Raw genomic sequence first — 25,514 nt, 5'->3', positions numbered from 1 at the left:
CTCTGCATGAATTGTGGGAGTTGCAATTCAAATATTAAAGGCAACACTATATTACACCCTACCCAAGGCACAATCATCAAACTCAAAGTAACATCTACGTGTGACACTAGTAACGCCATTTTCATACTGAAATGTCCATGTGGATATGTATATGTGGAAAAGACTGATAGAACAATGAAGATACGCCTCAATTAACATAATAGTAACATTTGAACAAAAAAACTGAAATCTACAGTTGCAACTCATTTTAATCTCAATAATCACAACATAAGCCAAGTTAGGTTTTTGATCCTTGAACAAGGTCCAATTGTAGATGGCAGACACAATACTCGATTCTTGCTTCAAAGAGAAATCTACTGGATCAACTACCTATATAAAGTCAAATCTAAAGGCCTCAACAAAAGCATGGACTTAAGCTGTTTTTTGTAGATGGTCTATCTAAAGCTTCAACACACGGACGTACATATCAGAGAAGTATGAAGTATTTAAAAAAGTACAAAAATCACATAGACATTTACTCACAATTGTTGCGTCCATTATGACATTTTTTGTGTAGAGTGATGACAGAATTGGATTTTGGACTGACAGTGATTCATTACAATTACTGATATAAATGTCTAGAACAATTATAGTATATATCATTCATCTGCAAAGTGTATCATGTTACTGAGGATTGATTGTTATCAGATTATTGTTAGACATATTTATTGTACTGAGAAGACTGGTGAACACATTTCGTTAGTACTTTTTAGGCAGTACGATACTGCATCTAGATGATTACACATTTCAAATCTTGTATTCTTCTTTATAACACAGGGGGAAGCTTGGATAACCGGAGCTCCCTTTAGAAATTCCCAATTTTTTGTGACATGTATAATTTTTTTAACAATTTTCTTTTACACTTTTTTACATTTTTTACACCCCATTACACCATGCGGTATATGGGACATCACTTTGTCCCGTCACAGTTGTTTTTTTAGTTAAGTTGATCTATGCAATACACATAGTCTTTCACTTCTGGGGGAAGGAAGGGATATATTTGGTTATCCGTATCTCGGAGAAAGTCAACCATTGCACCGCAGGAATCGGCTACGTAACACTTCGTGTCTTTATCGGGTAAATTCTTAACTACTGTACGACGGTGTTCTTTCAAATGCTTTTCCATCACAATTAGTTGGTGATACTAATTGTTTTATTTTTCAAAGGCATAACTATCGGACCCTTGAAATGTAGAAACTAGTTTCCGTGAACAGCAAGTTACATTTGTGGTATACCCTTTACACCATCACATTTATAATGATTGAAACTAAAACTGTACAACGGTCTGCACTACATGACGTTTTATAGTCACTTGCATCATTGATGAATCTATGAGGTGTAAGACACGTTCTAGGTCGGTTTTGCACATTTCACTTCATCAGTCACTATTCTCAATGACAAATTTTGAATAACGAGTCAATTCCACAGACCTTTAGCATAATAACATGGTTGACACATTTTTCTCTCTTTTTTTCGTCTTTCTCACGAACACGTGGTTAACAGTCACAATATCCAGGATTTTTCAGACTAACGATTACCAGCACACATGATCTCTTGTGGACATACTAGCCATTGCCTTTTATCGCCATTTATTACCTGGTGAATTTATAAGAACATGAACAATGCACTGCACCCAACTGAGTTAGAGTTTCTTCTATTTTCATAGGATTAATCCCCTGATGAAGGGTGCAGCCCGAAATGCATTGGACAGGTTTAAGTTATGGATAAATGATTTTGAAGAAAATTTAAACGGCTACTACAATGTAAATAATGATGTAGTTCATGGAAATAAAATAAAATAAAAAGAACTTCAGTAGTTACCTCGATACCACTTGAACAAATTATTTTGATACTCAAAACTTCAGGGCTATTTGGGGATGCTCCCCAGTCTCAAGGGAACAGTGTATCTTTTGCCTATAAATTTGAAGCGGTCATTTAGCCTCCTCAGCCGCTGATAAGCCCTCCTTGGATAGAAAGTCTAGCGTTCTCCCTGGTAGCACTTTAGAGCTGACACCTATGTGGTGTCTAAAATCATAGTTCAATCTGTTAAAAAGGGGGAACTTTCAGTGTAAATATCAAAAACCTACAGGAGGAGACAAATTATCAGTATCAACCTTTGGCCTTTGCACTTATCCTTTCCGTCTGTGCAAACTGTTCTCTTGCAAAACAGCTTTTCAAATATTAATTAAGTTGCTAGTGCACCCAGGAAGGATTACAGAGAGAAAACAAAAAGCTGGTGTTCTAGATGGACAATGGCAACAGCATGTATAGAATCTTGTTGAGTTCCTAGGAGAGATCCAATTGGAGACAAAATAGGAGGTTGGTGAGATGATCAGCATGCCATGTACTACTCGAACAGTGGAGAAATCTCCCCACTTTCTGCTTTTCATAAAAATCACATTCACAATTCCTCATACTATTTTTCTAACACAAATTGTTTTAATTAAATATGCAGCAATTTCAGAGCTCAACTCTAATTAGCTTTACATTAATTAGAGGTGTATATCACAACAGATAAACACAAAGGAGCAAACAACAATTTTTAGGAATTGGTATATTTCATGCATATGGGTTCTCTTTTTTGTGACACCACTGTCTGAAGTTCGCTATGAGAAGTACGTATCAGTCTGGACACAAACATGCTAAGGAGGACCCACACACTTTATTTGCATACCAGCATTGATTTCCCTGGGACGCACCCTTCCGGCATCCCTTGCATTGTGTTTGTGTGCCACTTTTCCCAGTGCTGCTTTTCCCAGGGTTTGCGCTTGCTTGTAGCTCAACTCAGCTTCCCTTCGCACCTGAAGCAGTCCACACTCCCTTAAGTTCAGTGTTTCAAGGCTCAAGAAAACGCAAATCTGCACAGTGTGTCATCAAAACGTCTGATAATATACTGCGTAGGCTCAATCTCTATGCTTCCCACCTGTAGCCTCTACTCCATCTGGTGAGGACTTTGGAAAGTGTGGGGTGGTTTGGAAACCACTGCAAGATTGATGAGAAACCCTTGGTGTTGCGGTGCCTGAAACACCTGGAGGTCATTTTGCCTCCACATCATCAGGGAGTTGAGATTAGCCCAGGAAGCTATGGCTTTGCTGGACAGACGATCTGATAGACCACAAGGGAGTGCGATCACCAGCTTAACAAATGTCCTTAGCAAATGGATGGCTAGGTGCATGCACATCCAGCCATCAGTGCATTTCAAATGCCCCACTTGAACAAGGGAGTGAGCACAAATGGAGGTGAGTGTAACTCACAGACAGTAAGCGTGTAGGTGTGTGTGCATTTTTTAAAGAATCTCAATGAATTAAAACTGGGGGAGAAAATAAAGAGGGAAGAATCCAGACACTCATGTTGGCAACCACCACTGTATCTGGCATGAACCGTGACCAGTGGTGCAGGTATGATCAAATATCCTCACCTTTGCATTGAATTCAGCCAGGAAATCGAAGTGTTTCTTCAAGTCAGTGGCCAGAATTGCTTCAATGACAAGGAAACGAAAACGCTTGAATTCCACGTGCTCCAAGTTGACTAGGAAATTATACTCCGGTCGAGACATGAACAGATTCCAAGCTGCTGCTGCATGATGGTTCTCCAAAACGGAACGATCGTTGTACAGCACCGCCTAGGGAACAAAACAACTATTTTAGTTAGGTAGTGGCATCTAAACAGGCAACAAATAAACAATATGAGACAAGAATAAGGACATTGAATTATAATTAAGGTTATACTTTAAACACATAAAAACAAGCACTGGCAATGGCAATAGGCCTGGTATTAATAAGATGCTCCCTGTACATTGATCACTATGCAAACACAGACACACTGCTCACTCTGTACTCATACAGGCACACCACTCTCACAGTAACTCACAAGGCACACCACTCACCCAATACTCAAACAGACAGTGCTCATCCTACACTCAGACACTCACCTTGCACTCATACAGACACACCCTTCACCATGCAGCCCTTCTGGCACGCTGCTCACCCTGCAACCCCTCAGGCAAAATGCTGACCCTTCACTCACTCAAGCACATGGCCTATCCTACACTCACTCAGGCACACTGCTCACCCTGCACTCCCTCAGGCATCACGCTGACCCTGCAATCACTCAGGCACACAGCTTATCCTGCACTTACTCAGGCACATGGCTCATCCTGCACTCCCGCAGACCCTGCATTCAGGCATATTACTCACTCTGCATTATTACAGAAACGCCTAACGATGCAAGGCACTCATTCTCCCCCTAGTATCTTGGCAATGGGAGAAAAAAGACAAACTTTTATTGCTGCCAAATCTATGTTGCTACTTTTTCAACAGGCGAATAAAAGGCTGAAATGGTATCTTGTTAAGAATCATGCAGAATTCATCATAATTCCATGGACCATTAAATCACACACACACTTCAGGCACAAGAAGCCTGACTTCTAAGTCAAGATAGTCATGTAGAGGTTGTCCAATGTGGATGCTCCAGTGTATTCTTCCAGACGGAACTGTCTTTCATAAAGAGAAGGCTCTTTTCTTCCGGTCCCTACTTAGCCCTGGGGCGTCTAGGGCAATACACTGTAGCATCCACATTGGACCACCTCTACATGACTATCTTGCCATCTAGCCTCACTTTGCTTAAGCCCTGATGAAGTTCTCCAAGCGAGAACGAAACGCGTTGGCTGAGCTGAATGTTCTTTTATAATATGGAAAATACTGATTTCTAATAAAGACTTTTTGTGCTCAACAAAAGTATCTTGGACTTCATTGCCTGGCGCATGCCCACTTACAGCTGCAATTTGTCTTGGAGTTTAAATGTATCTGCATCAAAAAAGCTAAATCTAAAAGTGATGTAGAGGACTAGGAGACGTGGACTAAAGGGAGGAGGTCGGATCTATGTATTGGTATGTGTGTGATGGCATGGAGTGTGCATGCACACACACTTGTGCTGTTGTAAGTGACAGAGGGATAGAATTATTTTTGTATACTAGAAGTATCTCCAGGAATAACAGAAACAAGTATGTTAAGTGCTCTTGCAAGGAAAAAGTAAGATTTGGAGGCTGAAAGTTGAAAGTAGTTTCATGAGGGAAATCAAAATCAACATGTAAGGGGATCTTGGAACTTTGAACCCTGAAGTTATCTGTTTGGGGCATTTTCACCACAAATTCTGGAACCTACATTTTGTTTCTGTTCAATAATTTTATCATTTTCCGACTTAAACTCGTCAAGGTTCCTTGCTACTCATTAAGTAAAAGGATACTTTGAGCATGCACTAGGAGTTGTATTTATTCCGAGTGAATCAACTCCAAAGATACCCAGGATTTCATCGTTGAGATGTGCATTGCTATAACCAAATACATCCAGGTAAAACTGACATTACCCTTACTAGATACACACATGTTCGTAAAATCAAACCCCTAACAATATGCCCCACCCCACTCATCGAAGGCTGAATGAACTGAAGGAATGTGGTGTTAGCCTTCTCCGTGATACAGTTTTCCTTTCTTACACTCCCCTCTCAAGATCCACACCACGCTAAAGTGGCAGTAGGTTTTGAAAGATTAGATGACATGCCCAAAATGCAAGATGCATGGTATTTTAAAAGTATTACATATGAACTTAAGGTTTACAAATCTCTGAAGTCAATTTTTTCACTGAGGCAAGGCTGGCTCTCCCACAGAAAATCACTGGGTAGACTTAGAACACCTTATAATGCATAACTTCAGTTTGGGAATAGCTAGAACCATGATTCAAGGACTCAAATTAATAGAAATGTAAAATACAATTGTAATAAACTTGGTTATTTGTTGAGGGGGGGGTGAAAGCCCCACTCAAGCAACAACCACAATCCTTGTGAGGGTGAACCACAAAAGTCACTAAATTAACCTGCGCTTAACCCTCTGGTAGTTTGGCACAAAAGCAACCGGGCAAAGTGCAAATTATTTATGCAGCACAGAAACGGTAATAAAGTGAAAACACCACACAAGAAGAATCTCAAACCAATTTTGAAAAATAACGTGTTTTTAATGAATACAATGGTACCAAAAGGGCAGAAATCTAATCAGTAGAACTGGAGATGTGATTTTTCAAACGTTTTTATTGTAAAATAGCACAAAAAGGATCAAAGCACCAACAGCTGTTGTTTGACCTGGCCCTTTCTGCAAGGTCACCCGCCAAACTTTCCACCTTCTATCCTCCTGTGTTCTGAATTTCACTATTGTTGGCATTTGTACTCTGTGCACTCTACCACTGCTAACCACTCTTAGTCTCCCTCAAACATGGTAAAACTGGCTTACACCAAATTGGCACATTTAATTTACTTTGAAGTCCCTTGTGAAGTGGTACTACATATACCCAGGGCCTGTAAATTAAATGCTATTAGTGGGCCTGCAATGTAAAAACTACAAGGGTTCAGGGATAAAGTTATAAGAAAAGGACGAAAATTACAATATAATCAAAACAAATATGAGTGGTTAAAATCACCAATAAGAACAAAACAAAAAAACAACAGATAGAAAACATGGTACTACAGTAAATCTTTTTTTTAAAGTTTTGTTATTTTAATTATTCTTATTTAGCACAAATCAATACAGAGTCCAGTACAAACCGACAAGTAGTGCTCACAAAGTTACACTTAACCAACATATACAGCAAATAGTGTAAACAAAAAACACACACAATGACAGAGGCCTAATGATCCAAGTATTTGTCTGTATTATAACAAGAACATACTGCATCTAAATCTTGATTTGCCAAAGGCGAACTTTGACAGCATTTCGACCTTAGTGATTTGTTAGGTCATCATCAGGACAAATAACATTATTTAAGAGAAAACGATGTAATCCTACTTTTAGTGTGTTTACTTTCAATTACAATTCAAAAAACGGTTTTAAATCCTCTATTCGGAAAATTCATGACCATCATAACTCCAGTACCTCAGGGAACCACAGTTTCCAGTTCACGTTTATACAAATCTATACTGATTCACGGGAAAGAATTTCATCAAACTGTCCAAGACTCGGGCAAGATCACAGTTCAAAGCCCCAAGGAAAAGAATTCATCTCAGGCTGTCACACCATGGTATTCTCCAACCATCAGTGCCACCCAATATGTAGCCCTTTAAACCATGTCTCAAAACTACCAATACAGCCTATTTCAGTTTTAAACTGCCAATTCAACTTGACAAAATAAACCTTTTGCCTAGCTAAACCTCCCTTTTTAATAGATATAAGTGACCCCTACGACAGGCCCTAAACAGCCCACTGGGCCATTTGCACATTTTACATGTCCTAGTAGTGAAAAACTCCCAGGTTCGTTTAACTCTACTGTGAGGCATACCTCTCCCATAGGATAGCATTTGCTTACCTTATTACATTTAATAAGTGATAATTTTGGTTTGAGATCAGATAGCAATGGTCTCAACATTTTTTAATTATAACCCTCTTTAATGATAAAGTCGGATTTTAAATCACACTCTGAAAATGCCACTCCCAGACAATGAGAAAAAATAAAATCAGATGCTGGCAGGATGGGCCCTCCTGCCAGGTTAGGCGGGGCAAAGCTGTTCACTGTCCCACTTACATTACAAAAGGCTGCCACCAGCACACTCACACTGGAATTGGACACCAGCCTTTTGTCACCCTAGACAACTTATAGCCTGAGCAGGGGAAGGAAGGAACATTCCTGTGGGGGTAGCCTAGAAGTTTCCTCCACTTCAAAGCTGACAAAAGGTATGACAATTGGACCCTCAGACCAAATCTTCAGTACACTCCTTGACCTTGTATTCCAGAGGACTGTCCTGCTGCTTGCAACCTACCTTGTTTCCCAGCAGACTGCCCTGCTGCTACCAGAGGACTGCCTGCTGCTTGAGGCTTGCCTTGTTCTTCAGAAGACTGCCCTGCTGCATGAGATCTGCCTTGCTGAAGGAGAACACAAAGCTCTGAGTGACTCCAAGAGTCAGCAGACTGACTTCCTGTTCTGAGCTACAGGTACAGAAGAGGTTCCAGAGGTCTCACTGCAATTGCCCAGCTGACCTGCTGTAACTGGACCTGTCTAAGCCTTGCTGGCTCTGCTGGATTCCCAAAAGATGCCTCTCTAAGTCCTGGACTCTTGGCTGGCACCAGAGTGCACTCCTTTTAAAAAAAGAGAGAAATCTCGATACCTCTGGTGAAACAGACTCTTCGTGCTACATCAACTATCACCTATGACCACCAATGCGAAATATGCACTTCGCCTGACTGTATCTTTGTGCTACAGTGACGACCATTCATGACGCCAGGCATGCTCTTTTTTCTACAGCGACAAACATCCACTACGCCTTGCTGCTCATGGCCTCTTCCACCGCAAACTGACTATTTGCACTGGACTTTCAGAAGGTAACTTTGTCAGCGAGACTAACCTGGTATCTGTAGCCGGCCCGTGCTTCAAAGCAGTTGACCTGAACTTGTGACTTTCCCCTAGGCTAGGCTTCCCTTACCTGTCAAGCCTCCAAGAAGTCTGGGGTGACAAAAGAAAATAGTCAGATTCCTTTGTGTGTGATGGTGGCAAGTGCCTTTGACATGTAGATGGGGTAGGGAACCATTTTGCAACCAGCAATCAACATTTGTCTCTAATATTTAAAAAATTCATATCATACATAACCCAACCATATTGCCTATTACCTTGGAAGCCTGTTTATGCACCCTAAGGCCTATAAAAATAATTTGTTGTACATTGTGGACGCTCTCCACCCTTGCATCCATTTCAGCCTTCCAAACATGATACAATGGACAATAGTGTAGTAGAGTAATTGTTCTCACCCCTGAAACATGTATATATCAAGTCAGAGAACAACAGGAATATCACCTATGCATACCTCAAAGCACTCATAAGTGCAATGACTTAGCAAAGTTTTGACCACACTGACATTGGTTCTGAGGTAAAAACCTAACCTGATCTAGCCTCCACTAGAAATCCAGTCCATCAAGGAAGCCATCTAATAGTCCATAAAAGAATCCTATAAAAGTCACTAGTGGTCAAATGAAAATCCTAGTAGTAATTGTGCAAACCAGTTCCAGAGGAGAGAGATGTAAGTAGAACTAGTTTTACCCTATCCTTGGTTGATCCAAGAGCAAGTTGTTGAAAAATCTGGAAACCATTCAGGATCACAGATGTTATTGCCCAGTATACTTGCAGGTACATAATACCACATTTATAATATATATAAGATTACATAATTACAATCGTTATTCCTAGTTAAACCTTGCAGTATTCCATGACAGCTACTCTGAGAGTCTCTCTGTCCACAGATTTCCCTGACCTTCTACTTAATATTTGAAAATTCCATACCTCTTTGGTCTGACTTAATCAGAAGAATAATTTATTTTAAAGTCATCACAGAAAATTCCTTTTACTGTCACCCTGGTAACCACCAGCACCCAAGTATCTTTCATTGAACTGGAAACTCATTGCCCTGCACCACAAAGATCTTGCACAATGTATCATTTTCAACAAACCCTGTTTAATTTAATGAGTACCTGATATTTAGAGCACAATCCACTTTGCATATTGGAATAACCCAGAGCCACACATGTCTCATTCAAGGAGCCAACTTAGCCCTTCTTAAACCTATATGCTTTGTATTAATTACTATTGGTCTTAAGTTCTCCACTCACATTGACCTACTTGTAAAATAAACTTTAATCCTTTTACCAGTGTTACTGCACCCCTCGCTTCTGCTATGTTAATAAACTCACCTGTCTCTTCCTTGGAGTGCATTAACCACAATATCTTTCAAAAACTTGAGTTTTCCCCCATATTTGTTATCCTACATCACACTGTAATAAAATGTTCACTGTGCCCCATCACGTGTATGTTCAGACCTTCCTTGCAGTGTTTTCTTTAGCCATGTACCTTAATACAATTGTCCATATAACAACATCAGATTGAAAAATCTAGAATTAAAAATTTTACAATTCCAAAATATAGACATACGTAAATATTAGCCTACAAAAATATCAACCTCTTTGGAATCCCTGAATCCAGCAGAATGCATATGCCACGTGCTTTAGGACTGGTTAGACCTAGCAAATTCGGGGCAGGATTAGATGCTTAGGAATTTGTTTTCAGATAAGTGTATCCCTATATTCACAATTTTGGCAGTCTATAAATGTTCACCCGCATTTTATCGTGTACCAAGTAAAATAATTGTACCTATCATGATGTATTCTAGGACCATTCTCTTCCATGACGTATTCTCTTATCAGCCCCTCGAAGGTGCCGTCTCATGAGCCTTTGCTTTAATGAGTTCCTTCAGGTTTTGCTATAAAAGGCATACATCTAAAGCATTTCTCACAGGCACAGATCCCATACATTCCCCAGCAAACTGTAACATACAACCTTTCGCCTTAACAGAGACCACTCCAGTCACTTGAGCCACTACTTTACCCGTTTAATGAACCCCCTGAAATTTAAAAGAAAAGGAAACATGCTAAAATGTAGGATAGTGGTGGTCATTTTCCTCATTCATTTTTCTAAACGTAGATGAAGGTTATATTTACTTCAGAGAGAGATACATAATCCAATGTAAAAAAGTGTGTTGTTTTCTTTAAAAAACATTCATGTGAATAAGTGTTCTCAATTCAAAATGTTAATTAAAAACATTAATTGGACTGACCTGGGGTGCACTAGTTGCTACCAGAAAGGCATTCGTCCTTCCGGGGTGATCATAGTCATGCATGGCGGCAGCCACATACAGCGCCATTAGTTCAAGGGCAGGGATGTTGCCTGCCAGGCATCCATACTTGTCATCTGAAACGGAGTACAACTTAGAAAATACGTATCCCATGTGTCCATGCGTGATCCCGCTGTCCGAATCTGAGGGAAAATATAGAGTTACAGTGTTCAGAATCATAAAATACTGCAAAGAAACAGTGGGGAAAATATTCACAGTAAAAGAGTAAGCAACATAGTATCACTAGTGCTCTGCATCCATGACCTGTTTCTATTATAGATTCAGAAACACAACAATGCTTTATAAAAATCATGGCAAAACAATACAAGAATTGACAACGGCAAAGGATGGCATCCAATGCCAGACTCATGTGCTTTGCTAATGCTTGTTTAGCTAGTATTGTTACCTAAAATACTGTTGGATTTCCCAGTAGCATGCATTTTGTTCGTGGCCAAACTATCAAAACATTAGAGAATATCCTTTTAGGTTATGTCAAATATCATTCCCATCTCACATCGACAGTTTGATTTCTTACACTAATATGTCAGGAGAGTTTTTCTTACTTTAAGTACCTTGCACTATGACCAGTAGAAAAAGAAATGTAAAACTGTCTACAATCCACAACCTAATTAGCTAGGCATGCCAAAATCAGGACCAATGAAGATCTTCAGTAGCTGCACATTTTCCAATGAATTGAAAGTTGACTTTTCACTTTGTGTGAACAGGGTTGATGTACACACAACCATATGTGTTCATTAGGGTCATACAGCATATGTAATCTCCTTTTTCATAAGCCCCCAGTAACTGTGTTTGTGTAACCAACACTTAAAGTCTTGTTTAAAAAAAATAGTTCATAAAGTGTTGGTGACCCTCAGCCTTCTTGTCTACTAGAAACTATCTTCACTGTGTAACACATTCTACTGCCAGAAGAGCATGCACATTGTGAACCTACAGCTATTCTCAACTTAGATTTGCAAGCAACCATCACATAATACTGACTGGAGGACGTTTTGGGAATGCAATTTAATACATCGAATTCCCATATCCAATTTAATTCAACATCAAGTGATTCATTGTTATCTTTAGCAACTTTTCAGAAGCTACCTAGTGGTGTGGCCTCCTGCTGTATAAATCAGTGGCTACATCTGATTATCATCCAAATCAATAAGATTTAGGTAGCCAATTCTGAAAAGAAGAACTGTTGAATGCAGGCAGCTACATTATTAGAAACATACCTAATGTATGTCTACATTTCCAGTGAGATCTCTCTGTTATCTCAACAATTCTCAGACAAAAAAGACTACTATCTGACAAGAAACAGGAAGAAAAGGTAAAGGCTCTGCCATGCGAAGCTGTTGATACCATAGGCCTCAAAAGTAGTATGTTAAACGTAAACAATATCCTTTATACAGAAAGTTTATATAGGTCAAATATTGTGAAAATGCAAGGTAATATTAAAACCACTGTTAAAATCTTAATTCAGAATTAAACTGTAAATGGCCAAAAAAGAATAGATGGATCTGAATGCCAACAGAAAGGCAGGGCCCACCCGCACATGCGAATAACAGTGACTGGAAGGAGGGCTGCCACGAGCAATGGGGCGACCCAAGGGGAAAGTGCTGGAGACGACCTACACCACCACTCACCACACGGAAGACCCAGATTACTCTACGCAACCCTCATCACCCAATTCCATCCCTCCCACGAACACAGAGGCGCCCCAAGACAAACTGGACTTAATACTCGAGGAAGTCAGGGAATCCCGAAAGGCCATTGAACAGCAAATTGGATCGCTTACGGCGGGCTTCACGTTGCGTAAGGCTGACCATGCCAAGCTAGCAAGCACAGTGAAATTGCATGGGCAAACCCTGAACAAGATCTAGCCCCAACATAAGGAACACGCATCACAAATACATCAATTGCAGCTGTAAGTTAACGGCCTACAGGTCAGGATCAAAGATGCGGAAGGCAGAAATCGCAGGAATAAGGTGCGCGTCATCGGACTCCCGGAACGCAGTGAGGGCCCCAACGCTGCCAGCTTTATGGAGCAATGGTTCCCCGAATATATAGCCCTGGATGGTCTATCGTCCTTCTTCTATGAGGAGGAAGCCCACTGGATCCCCACTGGCAAGCCAAAAGTAAGAGTGCCGCCGCTGCCCCTAATAGTCAAGATATTAAATTACAGGGACCGTGATGTACTACTCCAGAAAACATGTGAGCGATCGCAGATTCAGGTATCCTGATTATACAATAATTGTTCAGCACCAAAGGTCCTCTTTCCAAACAGTTAAAAAGAAGCTGCGTGCCTTGAACCTCAAATATGCACTGTTGTTCCCTGCCCACTTAAAACACATTCACAAGCAAAAAACCATACTTTTTTGACAGCCCTGAGGATGCAGAAGAGTGGATTGAAGTAATGGACCCAATCTCGAACTCCGGAGCCACATCTCGCAGCCCGCCCAACAGTCCTAAACGGACTCAAGAACGTAGGTCAGAAAAGTACATATGTCTCAAACACTGAGCCCTACATATGAGCAATCCCAGCTTAGCAGAAAAGAGGTGCTGGCTGCTGCGACCACCCTCAAGGAAGATACTGTCCAGATGGCAACTGACTCAACAGGGGATAGTACTATACACTCTGACTCAGAGCGAAGTTTTACGCTGTGCCCCACGGTGACATCTCAGACAACGGATGATATGTTGGGCTAGAACTACACTGGACAGGCGACATTCTCTGACACTAAGGCGAAGCAGCGGTTGGTGCTCAGTATGTGGTTTCATGGACCAATATATCCTTTTCTTGTACAGCTATGATGGTAACTGTTAATGCGAGGACAATGATATAATTCCCGGTTTCTGTAGAGCTTGCGGAACTAGTAATTGTGTGTAAGAAAACATGGCAGGTGGTAGCGGCTTCCCCCACAAAGCATATGCACCGCATAGATGCAGCAGTACTTGAATGGTTGAGTTCTCTGTTTTGCTCAGCATAGTTCAATGGTTGAGCCGTGTATTACTAGTTCAAATGGAGTTTGGGGGTTCTGGCTCACAGCGCGTGATTAGGTCAGAGTTGAGGAGCTCAACACTCACATTGCAGTCACACATTATCACTAATCGAGTATGCTTGGTTCCTATAACCTAATCACATGGACTGTGCAGGGGCTGGGGTATGTGCAAAGTGGCACAGGGTGCATGCGCAATTACTCAGATGCAAGGCACAGATAGTGTTCCTGAAAGAGTCACACCTCACAGAGTCAAATGCGGAAAACGTTCGCAAAAAATGGAGGGAGCAGGTATTCTCTACTAATTACATGGCCTTTGCAAGTGGGTTGCCTATTTGGATTAGGCACGGGGTTCCGTTTGTCGAGCTGGAAAGGCACATTGATGAACAAGGCAGATATATATTTTTACGCTGGACCTTAGATGGCTCGCCAGTGGTGCTAGGTAACATTTATGCCCCAAACTTTGACCAGGATACGTTTTTCATAAGGCTGAGCATGGTGTTGGCAGAATGGGAGATACACCCATGGACATTAGGAGGTGATTGTAACACAGTGATGGACATATAGTCAGATAGCTCACACCCCCCTTTAAATGGGGCGGGAACTATTTAACAGGCTGAATCCCTCTGCAACTGGGCTGATGGGTGGGGGCTGGAGGATATATGGAGAATGAAGAACTCAGCAAGTAAGGAATATTCCTTTTATTCACCAGTCCATCAATTACACACATGCATTGATAGAATGCTGTGCTCCCTTACCAAAGCAATACAAGTGACCCATGCCACATACTTAGCAAAGACCTTCTCGAACCACAACCCCCTAGAGGTCTGCATTACATGGGGCAGAGTCCCCACTACAGTCCCTACATGGAAGTTATGGCCCCAGATGCTAGCGGACACTCCTTTTCGTAGCACGTAATACACAGCTATCACAAACTCTTTTCTAGAAAATGGGAATACTGCCTCCTTGATTCTGATTGAATGGGATGCGCTGAAGGTAGTGGTACGGAGCACAGCGATTAGCACCACAGTAGGAGCTAGGCAAGAAACACAAAAAAACTTAGCCAAAGTGGAAGATGTAATGAACAAGTTGGAGCAGGAAGCAGTGGGTAATCCAGCTAAACAGGTTCCATTGCAGGAACCGTGCATACAGCATGTAAAGTTGCTAGAAACCCTCAGGGTAATTGACCACAGGGCGTACACTTCATTGAAACATACAGACGCTGATAAATCTGGGACACTATTAGCTAGAATACTGAGGGATGACCAGCCACTTCATGTGATCTGTAATGTCAACGTCCCGGGGGAAGGAATGGCTTGCTCTCAGCGGGACATAAATGAAACATTCTGCACATATTATAGTACCTTGTACAGTGAACCCCCTCAAATTGACACCACACTTATCAGTACATTTCTAGAGGATCTGCCCTACCCACAGCTCACTGCTGATGCACAGAAAAGCACCATAGGTCCGATCACAATTACTGAAATAAAACCAGCCATTAAAGGGCTCCCACAAAATAAAGCACCAGGCCTGGACGGTCTGCCAATTGAGCTTTTCGACTCATATTCGGAGGCCTTAATGCCTAAATTGAAGGCATTATACAATGGGTCGCTGGAGCTGGGACACCTTCCGAATGCCATCATGCAGGCACTGGTGGTCTCACTTCTCAAGCCAGGAAGAGACTCAACAGATCTGTCGGGCTACCACCCATTATCGCTCTTGGCGACGGAATATAAAATTTTAAGTAAGATCATAGCAGGCAGACTTCTTCCCCACCTACATAAATTAATACACAGGGACCAATGTGGTTTCCTACGGGCACGCAGTACGTCATTAAATATGAGGTGGTTACACCATATCATTGCCGCTACCCCCCGAGGAATATGTTGATGCTGGCTGCATTGCCTTGGATCTGCGGCAAGCCTTTGACACCATCACATGGGAATATATGTTTAAGGCCCTGGAGAGGTTTGGGTTGCCCCCTGAATATCTCCAATGGGTTCGGCTGCTATACACAGGCCCCACTGCAAGACCACGCACCGGCAGCCACATATCGCAAGAATATGAAGTGCATAGAGGAACAAGATAGGGCTGTCCCCTATTCCCATTATTATTAGTGCTTGCCATAGAGCCGCTGGCACCTAAAGTGCAGCGGGAGGCCGATCAGTTGGGGATTCAAGTAGGCAATGCAATGCACTTGATATCGGCCTATGCAGATGACATAATTGTATATGTACGGGACCTCACAGATGTCTTGGAGCCCCTCCCCAGTATCTTTTCCAATTTTGAGCGTATGTCAGGTCTAGCAATCAATGAAGGAAAATCAAATGCCTTCTTCTTACATGAAGGCGTCTGCCCAGATGTAATTGGCTTTGGTCAATATACTATATGGGTGGCACATCATACATTTAAGTACTTAGGCATACATATATATAGGTCACATGCTGATATGCTTGACGGCAATTCTGGACCTCATTGCCTTTATCGGTTATGGGCCGGGTAGTTATATCTAAAATGGTGGTCCTTCCCCGATTGTTGCATTACTTTGCTAACTTGCCAATACTAGTCCCACTATCCATATTTTGGGCACTAGACACCATACTACTGGATCTGCTCTGGGGGACTGGACGAAGAAGGGTGAGCCATAAAAAACTACAACTGACACCGCATAAAGGGGGACTGGGAGTTCTGGGCTTTAGCGCATACTACTACGCGAGCCAACTACAATGGCTGTCCTGTTGGACCACGGGCATAAATCTGCAGGAACTAGGGTACACAATGCAGGATATTAACCGGGGTATGCAACACACACTGTTGTTGCCGAAAAGCAAACTCCCCCCATCTGCACCACCATTACTCAGAACAGCACTGCAGTGCTGGAGAAAAGCGCCGCAATATATGTCCCGCTCCGTTCCCTATGAAGGGAAATATTCCACTACTGGGAATACCGATTCCTGGTGTTTCCAGGCCTGGGCTGAAGTGGGAATAGACACGGTGGAAGCTCTGTTTAGCGACAACACTCTCCTAGATCACGACAATTTTAAACGCGTCATGGGGCATCAGGTAATTTGTATTTGACACACGCCATGGTGCTGCATTATGTGAGGAAGAACTGGGCCCCTCATCGTATAGAGCCTCCGCCACATAAATTAGTCCACACCATATACTACTTTGGGGAGGGGCGGCACCTTATAAAGTGGCTGTATGTTGGTATTCGGGCTCATGCGGCAGTTCCCCTCATTTACTTGAGAACTAAATGGTCGGGTACCGTAGGGCGGGAACTGTCCAATAAGGACTGGGCGAGTATTCTAGAACACCCTAATGAGTGACCCGGAAGGCAAAATCTAAATTCATACGATGTTTGGTTCTACATAGGTACTATTTAACTTCACGCCGTTTACACCGAATGTTTTAAAACACACAGCATTGCTGTCCTCGCAGTAAGATGGATGAGGTGGATCTCATACACATATTATGGGCCTGCCCTCACCTTAGAGGATTTTGGGGGTAGGTGCATAGAGCTGTGGGGACAGTCACGCATTTACAGGTTGTAGACACCATACACGTAAATGTACAGGTGCTCAGAAACTCCAACTTCACTTTCTAGATCTCGCTTTTATACTAGCGAAACGATCTATAACAATGAGGTGGACGTCAATGAGACCTCCTGCGATATCCACTTGGCATGGTGAGGTAGAACCATGGAGTGGTGCAGAAAGTGCAGCTATCAGATGGGAGGAGGCTCGGGGGCTGCGCAAACACCTGATATCCATGGAGTGGGATATCATGTTAGAGAGCTTTAAAACCATAGACCCCAATTCTCATCCTGCCACTCCAGCTACACAGTAAATTGCAAGTCAAGCCACAACAGACTGTGATGTAACAGAGCGAATGGGCGATATATATATCTACACAAATCAGAGCACTATGCAACTTTATGTGTGAGCAATCGACATACTAGATAACTGACATGATGGGCCAGAACATGGGAGGGGGAGGGGGGGAAAGTGGGTAGTTGTTCTTAGTTATGTTGTTAGCCTTACTCTTAATATGGAAACCTACCATTTATAGCAATGTATGGAATGTTATTATACCAAATTAAAAACATGCTGACACTGCATGAAGGCAATGTACCGATCTCGTTTGAATATAATCAATGTAAAATGACAAGAAATACCAAAGAAAAATGCTGCTTGTAACTGTTGCGTGAGACACTGTTGGCAATCAATAACATTTGTTATTAAAAAAAAACAGAAAGACAGGGCAGGGCGAACGGACAACAGTATTTTTTGCAAGAAATACCCAGTCTCCCACCCACATCAAGAGTTTTGGAGGATGTCAAACTAGTCAGAGGCAATTGGATTGCGCTGATTGCTTGCCCACCAGCCAACAGAAAGAAGCGAGGGGTCATGACCCTAATATCCAAACGTTCAAACATAACAATAGACTCACATTCCCACGAAAATGAGGGCAGACTTCTAATAACACATCTGAGGAGGGGGGAGGAACGGTTCCACGTAGCAAACATATACGGCCCCAATGCAGATGACCCATCCTTTTGGGCGGAGGTGTCACGCACACTAGACAACTTTCCCCAAAACGAACTCATGATCATAGCGGGGGATTTTAACATCCCACTAGATCACATAACAGACAGGCAATCCTCCTGCCAATACAACCCCACCAACTTGCACGCTTCACTCCAAAACATTTGCTCCAAGTTCAACCACAAAGACGCATGGCGGTTACAGCACCCAGATACTAGAGACTACACTTTCTACTCCAATCCACACAATTCCTACACCAGGATAGACTACATACTTATCTCGGGAACACACAGACACCTAATCAAACACTCCAAAATAGCGCCAAGATTAGTTTCGGACCACTCATGTATCAGCCTAAAACTAAGCGGGTGCCACAACAAAGCCGTCCCCAGGAGGTGGCGATTTAACAGTGAAGTTCTATCAGACACCGAAAACAAAAAAAAAGATTGAGGATGCCATAACGGACTACCTAATTCCCAATGATACCCCCGAGACTAGCGTCTGCACCCTATGGGATGCTCTAAAAGCATCTGTCAGAGGCACAATAATTGGAATTAAGTCAAAAATAAACAAGAATACAAACCTGAGATTAACCCCGAGCAGGAGATAAAAAGGTTAGAATTAAACCATGCAAACGCCACAGAGGACAACAAGCTCCTAGCAAGATTAACTCAGAACAAATACGAATATAACAAAATCCTGAGCGAGAGAGCAGGGTTGTGGTTCAACAAGTGCAAAGCCCTTAACCTATGCGAAGCCAAAAGAGCGGGGAAGCTTCTTGCTTCCTACCTAAAATACAAACGCAACCAGTCTGCGGTGTTGTCTATCACAAACACAAACAATAAAACCCACCCAAGACACAAGGATATCCTCAAGACATTCCACGAGTTCTACTCAGAGCTCTACAGGAATGACCAGAACCTCAACCAAGAGGACTGCACAAAATACCTTGACAGAATCGGGCTCCCAAAGCTAAGCACTGAAGACACAATCTGGCTAGGTTAGGAAATTAACTGCACGGAAATTGAAATGGCAGTCAAATCACTGAAAAAAAATAAGGCCCCGGGGCCAGACGGGTACACACCCAATTTCTATAAGACCTTCCTAAACCAGCTTAAACCAACCATGAAAAAGGTCTATTACCAGGCTGCAACTAAAGGGGAAGTGCCTCAATCCATGACAGAGGCTAATATAATGGTCATCCTAAAGGAGAGTAAAGACCACCTATTACCAAAAAATTACAGACCCATATCCCTCATCAATGTGGACTGTAAAATCTACGCCAAGATCTTGATGGTCAGACTAAATACGATCCTCCCCAAATTAATAAGCAACTCCCATGTTGGATTCCTGCAAAACCGTATGTCTAGCGACAACACACGGCTTCTCTACCATATATTGGAACAAGTGTCCGCTGAACCAGAACCGGCGGTAGCAATAGCATTAGATGCCGAGAAGGCCTTTGATAAAGCCTCCTGGGCCTTCCTAGAGCGTTGTATGCAGACCTTCAACCTGGGGAGGCATATATACGGATGACTATGGCCCTATATAGGGCCCCATCAGCCCGTATCACAGTAAATGGCACACTCTCCAACCCCTTTACACTGCAACAAGGAACTAGACAGGGTTGCCCACTGTCACCAGCGCTGTTCTTACTGGCCCTTGAACCCCTCATCCAAGACATAAAGCTAAACACTAGCATAAAAGGCGTCAATATCAATGGAGCCGAAGTAAAACTAGCCACCTACGCAGACGATATGCTGATCGTAACAGAACAACCAAAGTTCTCAATAGGGGCTCTGATGACCACGATAGCAGAGTACTCCAGACTAACAGGGTATATACTAAACAAGGATAAATCTGAATGTAAACCGCTAAACATTCACTGCACAAGAGACATTCTAGGGGACTCGGGGTTGACCTGGCAGACGGGGCATATTAAATACCTAGGCATATATTTCGGTAGCGACCTAATAAACACCCTACACTACAATGAGAAGGCGCTACTAGAAAAAATTAAGAAACTTTTGGACTCCTGGTGTCCAAAATTCAGAACTTGGTGGGGAAGAATTGAAACTATCAAAATGATGATTACCCCAATGGTCAACTACCTGATAAGCATGCTCCCACTCATGCTCACAGACGATTTCCACCGGAAAGTCGATATCATGCACACTAAGTTCCTCTGCCGCGGGAAGTAGGTAAGAATAAGCATTAGGAAACGGAGATTAGAAAAAGCCCAAGGAGGGGTAAACCTAGCAGACTTTAGGGTGTTCCAATTAGCCTTTCTACCAAAACAGGGAACATATTGGGTTGCCCCAGCAACCGACTATATACCATTATGGCTTCAGGTAAAGAAAGCCATCCTGAACAATCTGAGCCCACTGGCCCTCCTAACAGCAAATACATATCCCCACTCATCCAAACCTATCTTTAAAAACACAAAAATCGCACTTCAAAAAGTAGACAAGAAGATGGAGGTTAGCATCAAAGCGTCTAAGACAGAATCACTATGGGCGAATAGCAACTTTAGGTGCAAATGGAAAAGCCTTACCTTCGATACCTGGATAGAGAAAGGTATCTGCTACCCGCACCAACTCGAAAATGGGGAATACCCCATCACCTTCTCTGACCTCAAATCAAGACATCAACTAAAAGACATCAAACTATATAGGTTCCTGAAAATAAGAGCAGCCTTATCAAAGAAGAAATTAACTATGCCCCAACCCTCAATCTTCTGATATGCATCAAACATTAACAAACTAGGACACCAAGTCTCGCAGCTCTACAAGTTACTACGTCCCAAAACCAACAAACTTAATGAAAAAACAATTGCCTACTGGGATATACAATCTAACTCCCCACTCAACAAACAGGAATGGGCAACTCTGTGGTGCTCGACCTCGCGTAATATGATTACCCCAGTTCTAGCACAAACTAAATTTTGGCTGCTCCACAGGGCATTTTGGATCCTAGCTCGAATATACTCATTAGGTCTCAGGGAGGACTCACTCTGCTGGAACTGTAACAAAGGGAAGGGGGACCTAGCACACCTTATCTTCCAATGCCCAACACTCAAGGTATTCTGGGGGAAAATCTTTGATTTCATTAATAATGTGTTTGAGTGCAATCTAGTGATGGAATTCTCCACCCTCACTTCGGCATTTATACGCACAAATCTGAGGACTTAGCAAGATACAGACCTAATGGACCTTTTACTGACAGCAGCTGTGAAAATGGTACTAACCAACTGGAAAGACACAAGCAAAACTAGCTACAAAGGATGGATCAACTGGGACACACATCTCAGAGGAGCGGACAATATTGCGCTACAGTACTCACCCTGGAAAGCATCGTCGAAGGGGATGTGGGAAGCGCTGGACACTTACCTAGACTCTTATGAACCTCCATAAACAGTTGGTTTGCACAAACATCGTACCGGCCCTCGGCCCAAAAGTGTGGTTCCCCAACATAGCCCGGGTGGGCTAGCATGAGGACTCAAGCACTCTGAGAGTGTGTCAGATGTAATGCAGTATGTACAGATGATGCCAATGGCATGTTAAGCGACTGTACCTCTCTACATGCCTGTCCTATTCCTCTTTTGTTTCACCACTAATTTTTCTGTCCTTTCCTTCTTACCTCTCTTTCACTCTCAAAGTACAAGCAGTAGGGGCTAGCTATATATTCACCATTGTACAAACGACTACTACCACTCTTGGCTAACCCTGCAACAGTGGTTGTGATTGTATTCTTTATATAGAAATAAAATAAAATAAATAAATAAAAGAGTTTTGGCTTGTACACAATGGATTTTGCTTTGCCTAGGGTGGAAATGGCCGTGTCATTGTTTGTGCATAAAAACCATATGCTAAGCCAAAACTGTCAGTCTGTCCCTGGTTTTTTGAACCGCTTGTTAGAGCTATATTGTTTCAAAGTGGGCACCTTTTTGCATCACATTGCTTGTCGATTAAATACTGTGGCCATCTTGGAATGGCATAGCTATAAATAAAAATGAAAAAAATAGAATTCCAAGGTGGCCACCACACTGCATCATGCTGGAAAACATGCTTCACATTATTAGGGATTACCATGGCCCAAGAGGCTTCTGGTTCTTTTTTCTAGTCATGCTGAGTACTTTCTTGGGATAGAGTAATCTGACTCTGGGGGAAACTCTGGGTCAAGCAATGGCTTGTACAGTACAAGATTGAATTATCATAATCTCAGCTGGGTTCTGGAACACTATCTACTCCATTAGACCTAAGCTGGCAGGCCAACAACTGGTTGGGTGTTAAGACCATGCTGAAGAAATTTGCTATTTCTCTTGCTGCCTTTGAGAAAAAGTCCATTGTGTTTTGCTCCCACATGTTCCTGATACCAAAGGTGACAGCAGCTACTCTTTCTTTACGCATTTGAAGATGGTGAACTAGATTGCGTAGGCAAGCCTTGAAACTGAGGGTTGCTTATCTCCACATCCGAGGTTGGCATACATATTGTCCCAATCGACGCTTTACAATCTAGCCCTCCTATGTTCTGTTTGATGTCCTTACTTTTGGCCTGATGTCTGCTACAAGGACGTTTCCAAGATGCTAGCCCTAGTGACTGGGGAGTTGCAAGACTGAGTGATTAGTCTTCACCCACACCCCTGCATAACTGGCTGGTCTATTTGCCATCCCTGGAGAAGACTGCATTGCATGTTTAGGAGGTGTGTTGCCTGTTGGGTTCTCTGGGCATCCTGGTCAATGTTTTAGGTCCTGGTTGGAGCGGTCCTAGAATCTAAACTGTATTGGAGCTCGATTTCATTTGGAAGTGGGAAAATGCCCTAGCCTCTGGACCATGTGTTTCATATGTAGTATTACAAGAGTACTCCTGGCCAATCCATTGGCGTTAGCCTGATGCTGGATACAGGTGATCTGTTCAGTGTTGTACCTTGATTTCCTTTCCCTGCTGCTCAGCCAGTATGAATGTGATATGGATGTGGAATGTTAGAATGTTGATGAGTGAGCAGAATGTTGGAGTGCATGATTGTGTGTGAGAAAGACAGTTGAAGACTGTGGGCTGAGCAGCAAGGATGCTGCTCCTGGTGGGGCTTTGGATTATCTTAACTACCATCCTGTAACTACCATCTTCTTTCCAAGCTTAAATAAACCTTTACTTATTTGTATACCTCATGGCTACGTCTGGAGTTCCTACAATTCATCATTGTAACATTCAGCTTGTGTCTCTATGATGACTTACTCTGATCTTGTATCAGTCGGATGTCTTGTTATGACTTGTTCTACTCTTGGTCTCTCCCTGCAAGATGATATTGTGGTCTCTTGTGCTTTGCCTTGGCCCTACCTGCGTCTTGTCTTATTTGACATTATCCATTCGCAGGACCCCGTGTCCAACAAGGACAACAGCAACCTTCTGGTGTGTCTGATGATTTTGGTGGTACTAGATTTGCGGTTGGTGCCTGCCCATCTGGAACAGGAGCGTCCTCTTTGGGCTTGGGAGCTGCTGGTAGTGACCATGGATGGTTCGGACTATGAAAAGGGAGCAACAATAGGGTTTCTGTCTATTCAGGGCTTTTGCTCCATGCATCCAATAGAACTCTGGTGGTTCTGATGGTGCTCAGTGTCTTTGTTGGGAGTGTTTGGTGCTAGTCTATGGTGCTGAAGGCATTTGTCAGACAGCAAAACCAAGCACTTCCTCAGTGTTTGGCTCCCATTACAGATGTGGGGGCCACTTGATTGTTAGTCCTTTGGTGAGCTTCAGTTTCAATACAAGTGTGCAGGGTTTTCAGCAGTCTGTAGATGTATGTGCCTTTTTTGTGCTACTCCAAAGCTACTGTGACTACTGAGGTATGTCCCCACATTGAAGGACAGAATGAGGGAAGCAGATGAGAAAGTAAAGCCTAGATTACATATGAGCACTCACATAACACCAATTCTCCCTTCCTCGTTCCAGGCCTTTGCCTCCCATCCAGTCTTGTTCTGCAGCTTTGGCTACTGTCTTTAGTAGGTGCTTCTTGGGAGGTACTGGGGTAGAACCCTTTTTAACGGGAATACTGGGGAAAGAAAGAAAGAAATAATAATGAGCTACACAAAGGGTTGGCCAGAAGGTAGTGTGCGCTCAAATGTAAGGGCTGGGACAAGGAAAAGAGATCCAGAATAACAAGGTTATTGGTAAGCGATCTTGACATTACTGACTGTTGCTGCTTTTATAACACCTTCATTTGGATGGGATCAAAAGTGGATGAAGAAACCAATAAAAGATTAAATGCATTTAGCAAGTATAAATGCGTTATTAGTGTTTTCTGCCCAGAGGGATTGAAATTGTTGAATCTTGCTGCAGCTGTTTCATGATTTGCTTTTCTATTTAGCTGCCAGTTTCCCATTAACCTGCTACAGTCCTGTGTAGGGTAGCACAATCAATCCCTACAGAATTCTTGCTTCTGGCTCTCTGTCATTAGAAATAGACCAATTGACGCTTTTAGAACAGTCCTGATTAGGCCATGACCAGCTGTATATGTCTCAGTGCCCTGGCCTTGGTGGGAGTGTCATTCTAGTTAACTCAAGCGTACAAACGGCATCCATGTTGTGTGAGCCACATGACTTGTACGGCTAGAACTCTTGACGTCACACATAACCCAAGGGCCAGATTTTGCTGGGGAGATAAATATAGCGGTACAGATCAATTGTGGTCTGTTTCCACCCCACATATCTGAGTGTGGTGTGTACAGGGAAGGGGGGATGTGGGCCTACATGAAGGCTATTCGGGAGAAGTGTGCAACATCTGTGCACTCTCCACAATGCGCACTGCTAACAAACCTCTAAGGTTCCTACTAACAAAGTAAACTGATTCAAAAAATGCTATTCAATAAGACATTCAATTTTTTAAATGCTTTATCTAAATATGTAAGTCTAATTTACGATGTTTTAGATTGGAAGACAACCAATTAAACATCACAGTGCCTAAGGCCAAAACAAGGTTGGCAGGCAGAGCAATGAATCTAAGCAGCATAGTAATTGGGTGCAAAAAAACGGAGATGCCCAGTCCTGTAACAGAGCACAACACACTAATGGCAAGCTCTCGCCGGATGTTTGTTGATGCTGAAGAAGAGTCCCAAAACAAAGATGGGCATGTGAGGTCAGGTGGGGCAGGACTGGTGTGCAGTGGGAAAAAATAGACATGGGGGCCGTAGCTGCCAGAGCAGCAGCAGTTTGGAAGCTGGGGGTTGAGTGTGAAGGCT

At 42.6% G+C, this 25,514-nt stretch overlaps 1 protein-coding gene across 3 annotated transcripts in view; it reads right to left on the bottom strand.

The window, feature by feature from the left end:
• The window catches only part of PDE3A (phosphodiesterase 3A), a 1,085,163-nt gene that overhangs the window by 63,033 nt on the left and 996,616 nt on the right, over nt 1–25,514 (bottom strand). For all 3 annotated transcript variants that reach the window (XM_085652713.1, XM_085652714.1, XM_085652715.1), the window contains 2 exons: nt 10,678–10,877; nt 3,458–3,661 (listed from right to left, as the gene is read on the bottom strand). In XM_085652713.1, coding sequence (XP_085508839.1) covers nt 3,458–3,661; nt 10,678–10,877 — 404 coding nt within the window. The remainder of the gene's footprint in view (nt 1–3,457; nt 3,662–10,677; nt 10,878–25,514) is intronic.

Source organism: Triturus cristatus, chromosome 4_1 (genome assembly GCF_964204655.1).
Source record: "Triturus cristatus chromosome 4_1, aTriCri1.1, whole genome shotgun sequence".
Taxonomy (NCBI): domain Eukaryota; kingdom Metazoa; phylum Chordata; class Amphibia; order Caudata; family Salamandridae; genus Triturus; species Triturus cristatus.
Note: the sequence above shows the minus strand (reverse complement) of the source record. Positions and strands in the feature narration are given on the sequence as shown.